Source organism: Athene noctua, chromosome 1 (genome assembly GCF_965140245.1).
Source record: "Athene noctua chromosome 1, bAthNoc1.hap1.1, whole genome shotgun sequence".
Classification (NCBI taxonomy): Eukaryota; Metazoa; Chordata; class Aves; order Strigiformes; family Strigidae; genus Athene; species Athene noctua.
In genome coordinates, this window is record NC_134037.1 from 95675171 (window position 1) to 95688904 (window position 13734).

Here is a 13734-nt window from a genome sequence, read left to right on the forward strand (position 1 = left end):
AAGTGAAAAGCAGTCCTTAGGCAAGCCCTTTTCAAGTATCTCAGGCTGCACAAGACCTGTCGGAGAACACATTTGAGTGGAGAGTGAAGGGCCTGCCAGGGAAAGGCAATGCCATAGGTTTGCTCTCTGCAAGATGCGTGGCCTCTGGCAGGGCTAGGTTTGCTCCCACCCATCCATGGCTCCCCCTTGTTCCTCAGGCACGGAGCTGAAATACAGCCACAGCCCACAATCACAGCTGTGAAGCCAGGCTCTGCATGCAGGTCAGGGGAATCCTCCAAGGGCTTTCTGGAACAAAAAGAAGTCAAAATCTAATGGGTGCTGTGCTTAGCCCAACCTTTTATTCCTAGATATTACAGTATTAGTTATCTTACCACGGGGATAAAGAGACTAAAAAAACCCACCCACCCCTTGCTGAAAGGCACAAGTACAAGTCCTGAATTTAAAAAATACTCTTTCTGCTCAAACTAGAGGGCAACAGTCATCCCCCACCTCCCTGCAGATCCTTGTGTAAGAGTTGAAAGAGATAGTTTATGGGTTCTTCAGGACTTAAATCCAGCTATAGGAAACTCCCCTGAAGGGAGTGAAGTAGCATTTTCCTATGTAAAAAAAGTCCCGAACAACAATTCTCTACCTGTTATGTCACTGTCTTGATCTCCCAGAATTAAAAGTTTGAATTCCCAGTTTCCATGAACTGCAGGTTGCTGGTGTCATGTTGCACCATGCATTGTAAAGACTTATCATAAGTGTTCAGTGAAAAGATCTGTTTTTTTAACTGTCAGCTGGTTTGCGATTTTATCTATTAAGCTATTGTGTTCAGAGGAACCCGAAGCCAGGCATGGACCATAAGAACAGGCACTTAACAGATACAGGTTTATCCTGTTTTCCTACTTCTTGCTACCCTACCCCCTATAAATTACTAACACACTACTAAAATACCAAGGGCAAAAGGTGAACAGTAGTCTGTGGGCTCCAACCTACTAGGAGAACAGAAACATTACTGGATGCTTACCAGACTCAATGTTATGTCCTGCCCCCAGCTCCATGAGGGGACCCTACCTCCCTCTTTGGTTGTTTTTGGCATCAGTCACCCATCAGGCACCTCTACCTCCTCCACTACTCCTGTTGTGGGGCTGGAGGAGAATGTAGAGAAAGGCTACCCTTACTAAAATCATGATCACATCCACACTTCACTTCTGTACTTGTGCATCTCCCCACTTTCCTAGCTCATGCCTTGGCAGTTTCACTCAGTTGCCTACAAGCTAAGGTTCAGCCTCTTTGCCCTCAGGCTGAGGTTGTCCCAATTTCTGCACATGGCTCCATCCCTGTCATGGGTATCACCAAGTCACATTTTGCTACCCCATTAAGGGAACGGCTAGAGTTGAAGGACTGCAAATACTTCCAGCCTGCAAAACAATGAGCACTGCTGCTAGAAATCCTGTGAAAACACATAAACAGCTACTCAGATAATTTAACATCTCTTGGCATAAGATTCAGATAGCAGTCATGAATGCCCATTTTATTTTATTATGGTACTGATCAATTCTAGCATTTCCTGGGTCAGTACACCTTCTTCAAAAACAGCCCCCTGAAAAGCACAGACCATAGAATAAACTTTATCTTTCAATAGCTGTCCAAAATCCTGATTGAAAAATACTTTGCTATGCTGTATCTAATTGAAAGCCAGATGCCACTGAACTGAAGTCATCAATACTCCATACAAGTACAGGCATCTGCTTGCATAAAACAACTTGCTTCATCGGCTCCTTACCTTCGAGCTCTTTGGACCAGGACCAGCCTCATCTGTGAGGTGCATTACGAGTGTAGGGGGAGTTGTAAAAAGAGCTCTCATTTCTTGATTGCCATTCCTCTCATGACAGAGAGAATAAATTGTAAAATTTTTATTGCAAAATATTAAAATAAATTACATTTTACAAAGACTTAGCAAATATTTACATACAGTGTGATTCCAGTGACAATCAGCAACAAAGAACAGACAGACAGGCATATTATGGAGTGATAAGAGTCAGAACTGTACAAACTTCAAAAGCCATATGAAAGACAAGCTAATGTTTTAAAAGGTAAATCCATCACAAATGGAATGAATCCCAACGAGGCACAAAAATTACAAGTCTACAACAGAGTTCTTGTTTTTTTTTTTTGTTTAGGTCAACAGACTTGTGTATTGCTTTTTGCTCTCCTCATCAGCAATGCTTGTCTGTCTCTATACATACTCTCCCAGATCAACTGGAGGGAAAAAAAAATCTCAACATATACAACTGTGTCACCATGGATCTGTTATCAGTCTATGATTTCTGCATGTTTTGTGACATCCATTGCCAGCAATGGATTCACAAATCATTAGTTCAGAAGAATTTAACACACCAGTTTTTGTATTTCCTCAGTGATTTCGTACCAGTGTATCAGATGTGTTAGACTGGCTGCTGTGAGATACGTATCTGAAAATGATGCCCTTCTGGTAAAAAGACAAAATCAAGAAGTGTCACAATGATGCCATGAAGGATGGGGTCACATAGTCTATAGCACTTAAAAAGGCTTTTGTAGGAACAGACTTTTGTTGTCACATTTCAGGATTTTTAAATTTTTAATTTTTTTTTTTTTTTTAAGTACTGGCTCATCTTGGCAAAATTAGGAAGTTTATATTGTGAAAGTGGACCCCTGTTTCACATGATGTGATTGGAAATACAATCTACTTGTAGGCAATAGCTAGAGAGAAGAGTTTCCACTTCTATTCTGTCCCTTACTTACATGTGATTTTAAGCTTTTTTTTTTTTTCCTCTTCTTTCCTCTCTTTCCAGGAAGAGATCTGTCTCACCTATAAAACCAAGTCCATAGCATTAAGAGAGCTGTTAACATTATTGGTTAGCCAAATGAAATCTTAAATGGCATCCAAAAAAAATGTTTCCAGATTGACCAGATAATTGAAGTAACTACAAGACTTTACCAAGTAGCACTGGGGAATTCACTCAGAGGCACTTTTGGGGGATGAATATCTTAAAATCCAGCCTGGACACCCCTCTAACTCACTATATGTAAATCTGAAGGCAGAAAGACATTAATTTAGATCCCCCATGTTCTGAGAAAAGCAGCTGCCTAGAAGACAGGCAGGCAAAAAGCTGTCTTGCTTAGCACTTCGGCAGTTCTGAGATGGCACCGTAATTTTAAAAACCCTGGGAAACGGTTCAACTTTTTGGAGGGAGCCAGTATGAAAGCTATGTGCCAACTAAACCCCTCCAAAACACTGAAAACAAATAGGTCTTAACGAGACCAATTGTGTTGGCCCCTGTGTAAAGAGGAATTTTTTCCCAGTGTTAGGATTACATTAAGGCACATGGTGGGATGTCTTGAGAACAGTTTTGTGAGGTGTGATCATGTTTCCCAAAAAAGCGGGAATATTGTACTTTGTTTTAATAAATTTAAACTATTACTTTAAATCCCATGATAGTTATTATGCAGACTTAGAGTCTATGCTGACTACACTGGGAAAAGCCAGAGAGCCACATCTAACTTGATAATATGAAACAGATCCCATCCATTCTCAGCTCTGGCGTACAAGTGCACTTCACCGCAGAGAACGGAGAGTCTGGGTTCCAGTGTGCAACATCCCCTCCCAATCAAAGCAGCCCAGCCAAGTGTCTGGGTTACATTATTTCTGTATTAAAGAGAAATTTTTTCTGCTTTTAAATGAAGATTGGACTATGCTTTTCCATTTCATACACTTCCAGCAAGCCTTTTCTCTCCTCACTGTCCTATAGCTTTCTGTCACTAAAACTTTGATCTTTGCATCAACAATGGAAGACAAGCTGGAGGACAACAAAAGCTATATGGAGTGCTTTCTCATTTTCTTTAAAGTTAATATGCACTTTTTTAAACAAAAGAAAAAAAAGGCTAGACTTGCTACACAAACATCCTGTATATCATGCATGTAGTCTTACCTACCATTTCTTACAGTTACAATGTATAGCTGTCAACCACAAGCCTTCAAATATACAGAAATACTTGAAGGGCTTGGAGTAATTTTAAAATGATGGGGGTGGGGGTCTCTATTAGAAGTAAATCAAAATCTTCTTGACAGAGTGTCTCCCTCTTTCCTGTCAGATGCAAGTCAAGTTCATCCAGCCACCCCTGCTCCAAATTGCAGTAATAGAATAAAATTTGATTTCAAATTAGAATCACTCTTCAGCAATATTATCATAAAACACAGATTAACTACCAAATCCAAAGATGTTGATTCCACATTTTTGCTGGTATAATAGAGCGGGCTTGTGTTCACCTTCTATTTGAAAAAATTTCATATACATGAAAAATTCTGAAAAAAGGACTAGTAAAAACAGTCCCTTGTTTCACAGTAGATGACTTCAAACCTTCCCATCAACAGGCTATCCAGCCAGAGTGCCAGTTTCCCATATGTCCTCCTTCTTCTGTGGAAGAAGCCAGCAACTGAAGCTGCAGCCAATATTTGCAGTTATTAGAATTAGCTATTAATTCAAGATTAGCATTGTAAAATTCCATAAGCTCTTCTTACAGAGCTTGTGAGTCTGTCAGCATCAGACCAAAAATGAAAATGAGACAACTCTTAACTGTTCACTGAACTTTGGAAACATACTGGAATGACTTAAATACCATAAAACAAAACAGATCAACAGAACTTGACATGTTAAAGTTCAAAGGTCTCTGATATTTTCTGTTCCAAGTATACTGGATACAACAGAAGTCAGTACCTTTTGCCAACATGTAATCAAGAGCCTCATTTGAAAGAGTTGTCAGGGTTAACGCATAGATACGGAAAAAGAAGGAAAAATAAAACAATGGTGTAATTTTCTTTGTAGCCAAAACAATTTGGGCATAAATGTTATAAAGAGACATACTTCCTTCTCAGTGAGAAGCCCATCTCCAAGCCCAAAAGATAATACTTTCAGGAGCTTAGAGCCAATGTTCCTTTTTAAATGTGTGTTACGGCTTTAAGTCACTTGATCACATATCAGTTTGCCCAAGATTTCTTGAAATTGCTGCCCAGCCTTCTTGAAAGTGGGATAGAATAACCATTGTATATGCACATAGGTCAAACTAATACAAAACAAATACGCAAAGTGTATCCAACTGTTTAAAAAAAATCACCTCTCATTCAAGTCTAGTCTGAAGTACCACGGCAGGGAGGAACACCAAACAACAATACTGACTAACACGCTGCACAGATCAGCAGCAGTGCTACAGGTCCCTTCTGACAGGCATTAGGGTATTTGGAGAGTATCTGTGCCTCCCAAGGTGATATTTTTCCTCAGGAGAACAGTGTCAATAAAGCTTCACCTGTACATAGATACTGTAATAAGGTTCATTCAAGTATTTCCTCTAGGAAATGGACAGTGGAAGGACACTTTCAACATTAAAAAAGTTCATTGCATCCCGCTTGTGCTCATACTTGCTTTGATCAATAGGTCTTCCAGTCACTTTAACAGTTCTGGGGCTGACGTGCAGTTTAGCAGCCCAGTTGGTGAGCTTCATCCCAGACGATTCTTCCTTCTTAGAGGGCTCCTTCGCAATCCATTCCTTTGGAATTTTTAATTTTAATATTTATGAAATTACAATTCACTATAATTTGACAAGCACTGACATATTCTAGACAGATGTTTCAGAAGCTTCCCCCTCAGTCTGCCAGCGCACCTCAGCTCCGATCTGTATGTCCTGGTATTCCACCTAAAATTTCTCATTAAGTACAACTAACGGTTGCACGATTTTTTTTGTGTGTGTGTGTGGTAACAACTTAAAAATGGCCAACTCTAAAAAAAAAAAAAAAAAAGCAAGCCCCTTGCTTACATTTGTGATCAAAGCAGGATTCAAATCCAGGTTTTCAGAGGTGAAAGGCTAATGGAGTAACCGAACATATTTGATGCCCGAAACAGTCTCTTTGCAACAGTATCGTTACACTCCCAAACTAATTTCTCAATGAAATGCATAAACGCAGAGCAGGTCCAGTGTATTAACTAGTCTTTTCTTTTCTACTTTGTTCAAGAACCATAAAATCCCAAGAAGGATTGGAGCAGGACTCCAAATTCAACTGTTATTTTACAAGTTTTTCAGATAAGCAAAGCTGATGGGCTCAGAAACCAACTTAGGGTGGGAAAAGGACACCGGAGTTTATTAGTTTGGGACTTGCTTTTGTTTTCAAAGAGACAGGAGAAGCTGCAAAAACATGCTTTTCTCCTTGCTCTGTTAGTTTGTTCAATATGCACTGACCGCTTTCAGAAAACCATTGTTAAACGTGCTTCACGTTGCAGCCTTCACGTTGCTTACTGTATTATATTCATTCATCAGTTGTTCATAAGGCACAGAAAGTTCTAGCTCGTTATTGGTAAAGGTAGATTCATCAGAGGATGGGAATTTTACCAGTTTTTTTGCAGTTTCAGATTCCTCTGCAAGATTATCATCCATGGAGGATTTTGATGTTTCCTCATCATCTGAGATATCTTCCTCTTCATCATCATCTTCATTTACAAAAGTTATATTGGCATTCTCAAATATTAAGGGTCGATAGTCTCTGGAATCCCACACTTCACCTTCTTCTTCACTAATCCTGTCCAGCTGGTTTACGAACATTGTTCCTTCTAAAGGGCTGTCTCCAATACGTTTATCATGCAGGGGTCTCAGTACATGGCCATTTTGAATGTCCAGGGAAGTCTCATCATACTCAAATGACTCTGTCTTTGTGTAAGTCACTTGGGCATCTATACTGGCATTCTGCATATTTTGTTTGGCATTTTCTACTTTAATCATTTTGTCATTGTTTGTCTTCAGGGCCTTCTTCCCAATTTGCTTAATAAGATCATTGTAGGTCTCTTCCTTCTTTGAAAGGAAGCTGAAAATGTTGACATCCTTTGAGGCACCCATTTGAAGGGGTTTTTTAGACCGAGGATGGGTGTCAAATGACTCTTTTCTTTTTTTCCTCCGTTTCTTGATTGCTTTGTGAACTTCCACAAACATACTGACCTTCCAGTTAACAAAGAGTGAAAGCCAAGCTAGTCCCAGATAGATCCATAACTCCACAAAATATCTGTAAAGGGCATGATAGTTTGCATCTGGATTTACACCTACAAAGAATTAAAAACACGAATATTACTGAAAGAGGACTTGCAGCTAATAAACCTTTGAAGTTATGACCCTGAGAACTACTCCCCCACTAACAGAGCCTCGCAGTTTGAATGCTGCTCTGAGAGATGATGAAGTGGGGATCTGAAACCCTTCTGAAAGAAAAAGTTGTTCTCAAGTCTTCCACTCCCTGGTGACATGTACTCTGACCGCAGGACTACAACATGAAGTGGCAACATATTTATCCTCTCCTTGTAAGCTATAAAACTGAACTCTTTTTTGGTTCAGAAATTATAAGTCTTCTCCCTGCCATTGAGGTATGGATATAAGTACCTTCCTTGAGAAAAGGCTTTAGAACTACACTTACAAGGACCATCTCCAAAGCCCTGAACTAGACAGTGGGTTTTAGAGAAAGGCAAGATTTAAGAGGGAAACACCAGTATGCTCAGCATTTCCTGTTGACTAGTTCTAGACAGCTGCGCAGAGATCATTGCCCAGAACTTATGCACCCTGCTTAGTATACTGGATCCTATTCAAAGGTGCTTAACTATCAGCATGGATAGAATAGCTCCTTGACTGAAACAGGGATTGGGGGCACCTGAAAGAGTTACGAACTCCTGAACCTGGCTCCAGATTTAGCCCAAAAAAGGCCTGAGGTATCTAAACCAAGATCGAAGAACCAGACCTAGTCCACTGGATCAGTACCCATCTTTAATTGAATCAAAATGTTCAGCAAAATGTTTTGAAAAAGCTTAGAAAACACCTTTTCAAATGAGAGTTTGAAAATAGAATTGCCACGCTATGCATGTAATGAAATAATACACAAAATACAATTACTGACCAGCAACAAAATCTCCAAATCCTATGGTGGTGATAGTGATGAATGAGAAATAGAGGCCTTCAATGTAATTCCATCCTTCAGTCACCATAAAGACAAAGGGAGGAATAACCAGATGGACCAAGACACCCCAAACAATGAAAATAGCTGTGCATGTAATTTGTGCTTTCCTCTGTAAAGACAAAAAGGGGGGGGGGGGGGAAAAGTCAGGGAAAGATCTCCAAATTTTCTTTTCCAATCCATGGCATCAAGCATCATCTGACGGTATCACACATTTCAGAGCTTTGTGCCAAGTTCATCAGCCATAACTAAAAGTCACTGACTGAAGTAAACGCACAATCTTTTTTTTTTCCCTTTATGTAGAACTCACTATTCTTGCAGCTACTCGCTCAAACAGGATTATTCCCTCATACTTTTCTTTCACACTCTTGAAGAGTTTAAGGAGTTCCTGATATGTTACAAATAGGCATGGGATATAGTCATCGCACTCCAGTCTAGAAAGCAGTCAGTAACTCTAATTTTCCCTTCATTCAAGTATAGAGGATCAGAAGTGTTTCAGATGCTTCTCTCCTCTTTATCCCTTCTACCCTTTGTCACTCATGCAACCTCTGCACACGCACATGCATTTCACCATCATTTTCTGTACTTTCTTCTCAGGTGCTGAACCAAGTAAGTTCTTGCTATTTCTGAAACCAGAACATAAAACAGTCCCACTGTCCTCCAGGCATTATGGCCCTACATTGCCTCCCATCTCTGTGCAGTGTTGACAGAACTGTGGTGACAAAACTGAACTTGGAGGCGGAGGGGAAAAACAAACCAACCACCAAAACCCAACAAAAATCCACAAACAAAAAAACCACAAGCCAGTAACTCAGAACAAAACATTATTTTCCAGTTGGTTCACTGCACAGCAGGAAACACTCATGCTGGCACAGAAGCAGGTGGGAAGAAAGCAGTAGAGCTCATTTCTGTTCCAGAGGAGCTTGCACTGCATGTCTGAAATGGAGCCTCACCTACAGGTTTCTAATGTAAGGAGATACATGTTTCCATAGAAGCGGCAAAATCTATATTTAGTATCAAAGGTTTCTACAAGATCTCATTCACTAGAAGTTCTTGCAGAACTAACATACCAGACCCAATCCCCCTTCCAGTTTTCTATGCAATACCATTTGGGAAAATACATATATGTGCAAGTGTTTATTTACTACCAAGATTAACAGGTAAGTGTAAGCTTAATTCATTCATCAAAAATACACAGCATGAGGGTAAACAAGCGAGGGCATTACCAGGCTTACTCCTCTTTTCGTCAGAAATTGGCCCAGCCTCTTGGCACGTCCTCCAAAGAACTTTCCCAGAGCACTGATCCATGTCAAGCAGAGAGGAACTCCGAAGAGCCCATAAAATATGCAGAAGAGACGCCCAGAGGGTGTCTTTGGAGAAACATTTCCATAACCTAAAAGAGATAAATATGTGCGTGGTCTGTTCTTGCTGCAGAAAATTCAAGGCAATTCTACCTATGCACAAAACAGCATTGTGTGGGCTTCTGCTGTATCAGATGCTCCTTACTTCACCAGAGCTTTAGACTGCTCCAGCTGCTGATCTTCTGAATCTGGGTGCCTTCCAATTCTGTTCTAGCAAATATGTAATCCATTAATGCAAGTCGAGAAGATTACTGCATTTTAAGTGTTTCCTAGATTTTGTGCATCTTTTTCTTGATGAGATAAATATCAAATAAAGCTCATCTCAAAACTTCTAATATGATTTCCCAACTTTAACCAGCACTGTTAAAAACCTCCTTGTAGCTAGCTTCCATGTAAAGATCCACCGTACACATTTAACTTGTAACCTGGTACATTTGCAGGGTAGTTAACTGTGAGTTGTGACATAGCAAGGTATTTCAACTGAATTTATTTCTTTGCTTATCACAGAATCCAACTGGGCATTACAGACTCAGGCTCTAAAATCAGCAGCCTATTTTCTGAACTTTTGCCAGAGCGTTCTTATTTAGGTATGTTCCTGACTTCAACTTTTTTTCATGTTATATATTACAAGCTGGGTATTGAGAGTTTCAATTAATAAAGAAAACCACAGTACTGCATATGGTTTAATAGTAAGACTTCCATTTCTGTATACCTCCAGACTTCTCTGGTTTTTTTGCATTGCAGGCGTAGCAAGGACATAGCAATACCATGTAGCAAAGATTATTCTGTAAAAGCAGAAGGCAGATGATGTTGAGCTCTGAAAAATCTGTATATCAAACAAGGAAGTCTTTCAATACAGAGGGTTTTACAAGCACAAATCAGTAATGAGATTTAGAAGACAACATTTGTTCTACTTTGTTGTCTTTACGAGACAGATAAAAAGTCTAGGTTGTTCTGCAAGCCAAAACTACCAATAATTCAGTAGCTTAAGACAATGCACGAGTAACAGGAAAGCTATACAAAAACCTCGTATGCACATGCTGTGAAGTCTTAGTTTAATGGAATGCTCTGTAATGCTTTTGTTTTGGGATTTTATGATTTGGAAGTTTAAGTGCATGAATTAATGGAACTGGAATGACACCAGTTGTCCCCAACAGCACCTTAAATCTGTTACTTGTCGGAAAGTCACACATTTCTTTTCCACACACCCAGAGAGAGAATGCCAAAACCCTGTTTGTTTTTTTTTCTATGAACCTGCAGGTGAACACGTACTCTAGGCAACTCCAGCCATGGGGACTTTTTTCAGTGGGTAGCTTGACACGTAAGCGGAAGAGTACAAACACTGAGCATACAGAAAACTATGGTTAGGAAAGTTGACATAATAAATACTTACCGATTGTAGTGATCACTGTAGCAGCAAAGATCACAGCGTTAGGCCAGTTCCAGTTGTTGAAGGTATTGTTACCAGTGATGGCAACTCCCTGTCCAGCAGCGTTTGACACAACCTGTAAGAAAAATTTACAGTCATTCTTGGAAAATCCTGGCAGCCTGAAAAAGAAACGTGTCTGTCCCTCTCAGGCTTTCCCCCCTTTTGTTCATACTTTCAAAATAACCACTCAAGGTTTTTCTGTGAAGGCTAGCCTAGTATATTCACTAACAATAACTTTATGAAATATTAAAAACTTGCTTCACCTAAGTAGTGCAGGTGCTCTGACATTTAAATAGGGGTTTTTAATTAGATAAGCTTTTACTTGATTTACCAGTTTAACCCAAATGGATCTCTTCCAGAGACCAAACACACTCCTCCAGACTGAACTAGCATTTAACCTCCAGTTCAGTTCTTGAATTTGGTTTAATATTAGGGACATCTTCAGACTACTACCCATTTCAAAACACTGTTACATGCCTCAGCTTGACTTGGGTATGCACAGGACGTCATAGAATCCTTGGCAAAGCTAGTGCGATTAATGTTAATTCACCTGCTATCCCTGGCAAAGTCAAACCATCTACAAGCCAACCTAAAACTGTACTTTTCAGCAAAGACAGGCAAATTAACACTTTTCCAGAGTACTTCAGGCAGCAGGACACCAGTCATTGTCCTTGAATCAGGCCCTTTCTTATCCCATCTTTGAATCTAGTAAGCCATGATGAATGCTAAGCACTTGTTTACAGTGTTTTAGGTAAGTAAGTGTAGTTACTAGCATTTCCACAGATTCAGCAAGTCAGTTTTTTAACATCTCCTCAGGTCTTCAGGAATTATTAACCATCTTCATTCACCTTCTGTAGGAACAGACTTGCAAGACCCAGCCTCCCCTGCCCTTCCAAAACTAGACTGCAGAAAACACATTGATAAAAAACCTAATGACTGTTTAGTGCAGAAAGTCAAAGTTTCAGATCAAAATCATGCATCTTGACAATTCTGACATGTATTCCTGCCTCCCTGAAGAGAAAAATGATTTAGCATATTATCTCCTAGAAATCCCCAGTTATTTAAATCTTTGCTCTGTCACATCATGCTGCAGTAAGCCTTCTCGGGTTACTCTGCTTTTTGCCCTTCAGTGTAAACCAAGGTCATCTGAACAAAACTCTGAGGCTACATCCATATACATGAGAGGTGAAGGTACCTCCAAAAGTTGATTCATAACATTATCCCACTTCCTGTGTTTCTCCCTCAGTAAGTGTTGAGCACAAAAATTATCTTGAGCTAGATACCTAAAAATTGGAGGTATTATACTTTTTTTTTTTTTGAATAAACATGACAAGTGAAGTTTGTCTTAAACTGGTAAGTACTTATAGACGTACCTACAACCAACTCTTCTTCCCCTCGTCACCCCTTCCTTCCTTCCTACTTGATTAAGATCTGATCTTGGACCCAGCAGAGACTCAACACAAAGTTCAATCGCTACTGAAAACATACACAAGTTAACACAGGTTTTAATTATCCTTGAGACTTATTACATATCATCGCCCTCCTACTGTAATAAAAATGCCCTCAAAGTGAATGTATTGTGCATATACAAGATGCAAACAATTTAATTAAAAAGGCACTTTCAACACACAAGCTATTACAGAAGATAAAAGGAGAAGCACTGAAAGTGGATGAAGGTACAGAACTAGATTTTTCTCCTGGTAAACTCAATGTGTGTGCAAAACTGCATGCAGTGTCTTTCTTTACATAGCCTACAGGCTCTGGATAGGAAAGGATAGAGAAAGTTCTCACCAAGACAGTCATTTGTCATAAGAAATTAGTGTTGAAATGAGCCCCAAATCAGGCAGGTTGAGAACAGGCAAGTAAACACACAATGCCAGTCCCTTCCAAAGAAAAATATTTGAGGCAGATGATGCGTTGTAGCCGAGTAGAGACCAATCAGAGTACCTTCATTCATTTCTGCTATGGTCTGCAGATGAACTTCCTAAAAGTCCCAAATGACACCTGAAGTACCTGATAGACACAGTCTGTGTCTATTATCCCTGAAAAGGCGCCTTGGCTTTTTCCACTACGCAACAACACTGCACTAAATGTGTTATTTCAAACACCAATTCTCCAGTCATTTTCCATGCTGTAAGCACAGTTGGATTTATTTTTTTTTTGATTGTTACTTCCTCACAGACCAACTGATCTCATAAGAGACACGCTTAAGTATCCATTTCCATTGTCACTGAACCATTATCTCATTGTATTACTCCACCTTCAGTCTGAGCTAATGACCTGTTTCCCAGTATGTACAGTTTTTTCACCACCAGCATTTGGGGTCTGGAGGTGTGAAGGGGGCCCAGACCCAAGGGGAAGAAGCTGCTGAATTGAGCAGCACACAGCTGCCCTTCACACTCAGTTAACATTTTGGTGGAGAGATGGCCAACTCTCCGAGTTGTATAAACTTTTTATATACAGAATCACAGATATTCTCCAGCCAAAGCTGCCACCCTCTTCCTCTCCCTATTTGCACGCAGCTATCTGCTACTAGCACACAATTACTATCTACAGTCTAGTCTTTTAAGTTACTTTATGCCTGTAATAAGCCTGAATACACTATATGCATTCCAGCTGCAGGAATAAAGATGGTCACAAAACATGCTTAGATAGCTTTAGTGCAGTGGGAAATACATAGCTGCTCTCCAAGCAGCATAACTTTTGCCCATACTGAAATAATTATATATTTTGGCTTCAACAAACCATGTGAGTGGACACTACAACTGAACAACAAAAAAAAACCCAACAGTTTTCTGCTTGGTAAGTCTGTTAGGCAATGTCAGAGATGCCTTCATTTTCATATGCTAGGTTACAGAATGCCCCAGGTTGCCTGAGCTAGATTTCTTAAACTATAGAAAATTTGCTCTAGGAAGTCTTTGGATGAGGAAACGGGGGACAAAGAA

General features: G+C 39.9%; 1 protein-coding gene across 1 annotated transcript in view; it reads right to left on the reverse strand.

Annotated features, from left to right (window-relative positions):
• Positions 1-6233: 6233 nt before the first annotated feature.
• The window catches only part of KCNK5 (potassium two pore domain channel subfamily K member 5), a 32243-nt gene continuing 24742 nt past the window's right edge, over positions 6234-13734 (reverse strand). The window contains exons 2-5 of the mRNA XM_074925841.1: positions 10754-10865; positions 9226-9392; positions 7943-8111; positions 6234-7103 (exon numbers count right to left, since the gene is read on the reverse strand). Coding sequence (XP_074781942.1) covers positions 6283-7103; positions 7943-8111; positions 9226-9392; positions 10754-10865 — 1269 coding nt within the window. The 3' untranslated portion in view covers positions 6234-6282. The remainder of the gene's footprint in view (positions 7104-7942; positions 8112-9225; positions 9393-10753; positions 10866-13734) is intronic.